General features: G+C 64.4%; 1 protein-coding gene across 3 annotated transcripts in view; it reads left to right on the top strand.

The window, feature by feature from the left end:
- Nucleotides 1-1,428, top strand: part of CPSF4 (cleavage and polyadenylation specific factor 4, 30kDa) — a 12,355-nt gene that overhangs the window by 7,319 nt on the left and 3,608 nt on the right. The window contains exon 7 of one of the 3 annotated variants that reach the window (XM_010845726.1): nucleotides 1,339-1,427. In XM_010845726.1, the coding sequence (XP_010844028.1) occupies nucleotides 1,339-1,427 (89 nt within the window). Of the gene's footprint in view, nucleotides 1-1,260; nucleotide 1,428 lie in introns of all 3 variants that reach the window. The other 2 variants (XM_010845725.1, XM_010845724.1) reach the window with 2 other exon arrangements.

Below are 1,428 nucleotides of genomic sequence, written 5' to 3'. Positions count from 1 at the left end.
CCTGCGTTCCAGCAGAAGCTCCAAGGGGGACAGAGCGGCCGGCACCTTCTCGTGGTGGAGGGCGGCCTGCTGCAGCCAGACGCCTGCTGGGCTCCTCTGCCCGTCTCGCCTGCGGGCCTGGGAGCGTCCTGGGCGCCCCATGTCTGCTGCGCTGGCTGCAGGCCCTTCCCTCCACAACGGGACTCGCCTGAGGGGCCCGGCAGGGCGGGAGCAGACCTGGGAGCAGAAGCGAGGCCGCCTGGTTCTCTGGCCGGGCCCGACCGTGGGAAGGGATGCTGGGCACAGAGGCTGAGGGACCAGATGGCTCCAGTCTCCTAGGTGAGGGGGCCCCACTCCCACCCCGCAGCGGGCCATTCCCCTCAAGCAAAGGAGAGGGAACTGCCCTGAACGCATGGGACTCTGTGGCAGTGCCCCCCAAACCAAGGGCGCTTTGGGTTTGGTTACGGACGGTGGGCGGGTCCCAGAGGAAGGCCGGGCGGGTGTCCCCGGCAGGGTCTCAGCAGGCTGATGAGCTGCCCGCTGGTTGTGAAGCCTCACCTCTCACCTGGTTGGACTCTCAGCCCGCTGTCCAGGCCCAGCCTGGTCCTCCATCTGTGCTGGAGGTCGAGCAGCTGGGAGGGGATGCGGCCACCCTCACCACCCTGACCCCCACCCTCCCGCGGGTGTGGGATAAACTAGCAGAGCTGGGCGTTCCCAGTTCCCAGCTCAGGGCTCCTGCGATGATGGGCCCAGAGGCAGGGTCCCACCGGGTTGGGCAGTGGCCATGCTGTCCAGGCCCTGCCGAGGCGCCCCGTCCCCCTTGCTCCCTAGCGGAGGGCCCTCTCAGCCCCTAGACCGCAGGTCAGCGTGTCAGCCTCCGACTCTTTTCTGTGACTGTTGCCCGCCGTGTAGGCTCTAAACAGCTGGCTGAACCAAGCGTTCATCCTGACCTGAAGCTAGAACCTCACAAACAAAAGTAAGGCCTGCTCATGCCCTCGCCCCGCCGCCCCGGAGGCCACCTGTCTCTCTGGTGTTTTGTTTCCACTTTTATTTTTCGTTTCTGTGTGTCTGCATGGTGTTTTCGGGCAGCGGCTCCTGCCATCGTCGCCAGGCGTTTCTCTCCCGCCTGCTCTCCTGAGCGGGGCCGCCGCGAAAGCCCTTCTTCGCTGGCCACGGCCACGGTCGTGCGGGAGAAGGCCCGCCCTCTTTTTTCCTCTCCCCATCGGTAGTCTGCCTGCACGTGTTTTCCGCAGTAAAACCGTGTTGTGTAACTCTTTCCAGCAAAGTAACAATCCGCCATTACAAAGGTCGTCCTCCTTGATCCAGTTAACGAGTCAGAACTCTTCTCCCAACCAGCAGAGAACTCCGCAGGTCATCGGGGTCATGCAGAGTCAAAACAGCAGCGCAGGCAGCCGAGGACCCCGGCCGCTGGAGCAGGTCACATGCTAC

Source organism: Bison bison, unplaced genomic scaffold (genome assembly GCF_000754665.1).
Source record: "Bison bison bison isolate TAMUID 2011002044 unplaced genomic scaffold, Bison_UMD1.0 scf7180017864223, whole genome shotgun sequence".
Classification (NCBI taxonomy): Eukaryota; Metazoa; Chordata; class Mammalia; order Artiodactyla; family Bovidae; genus Bison; species Bison bison.
Note: the sequence above shows the minus strand (reverse complement) of the source record. Positions and strands in the feature narration are given on the sequence as shown.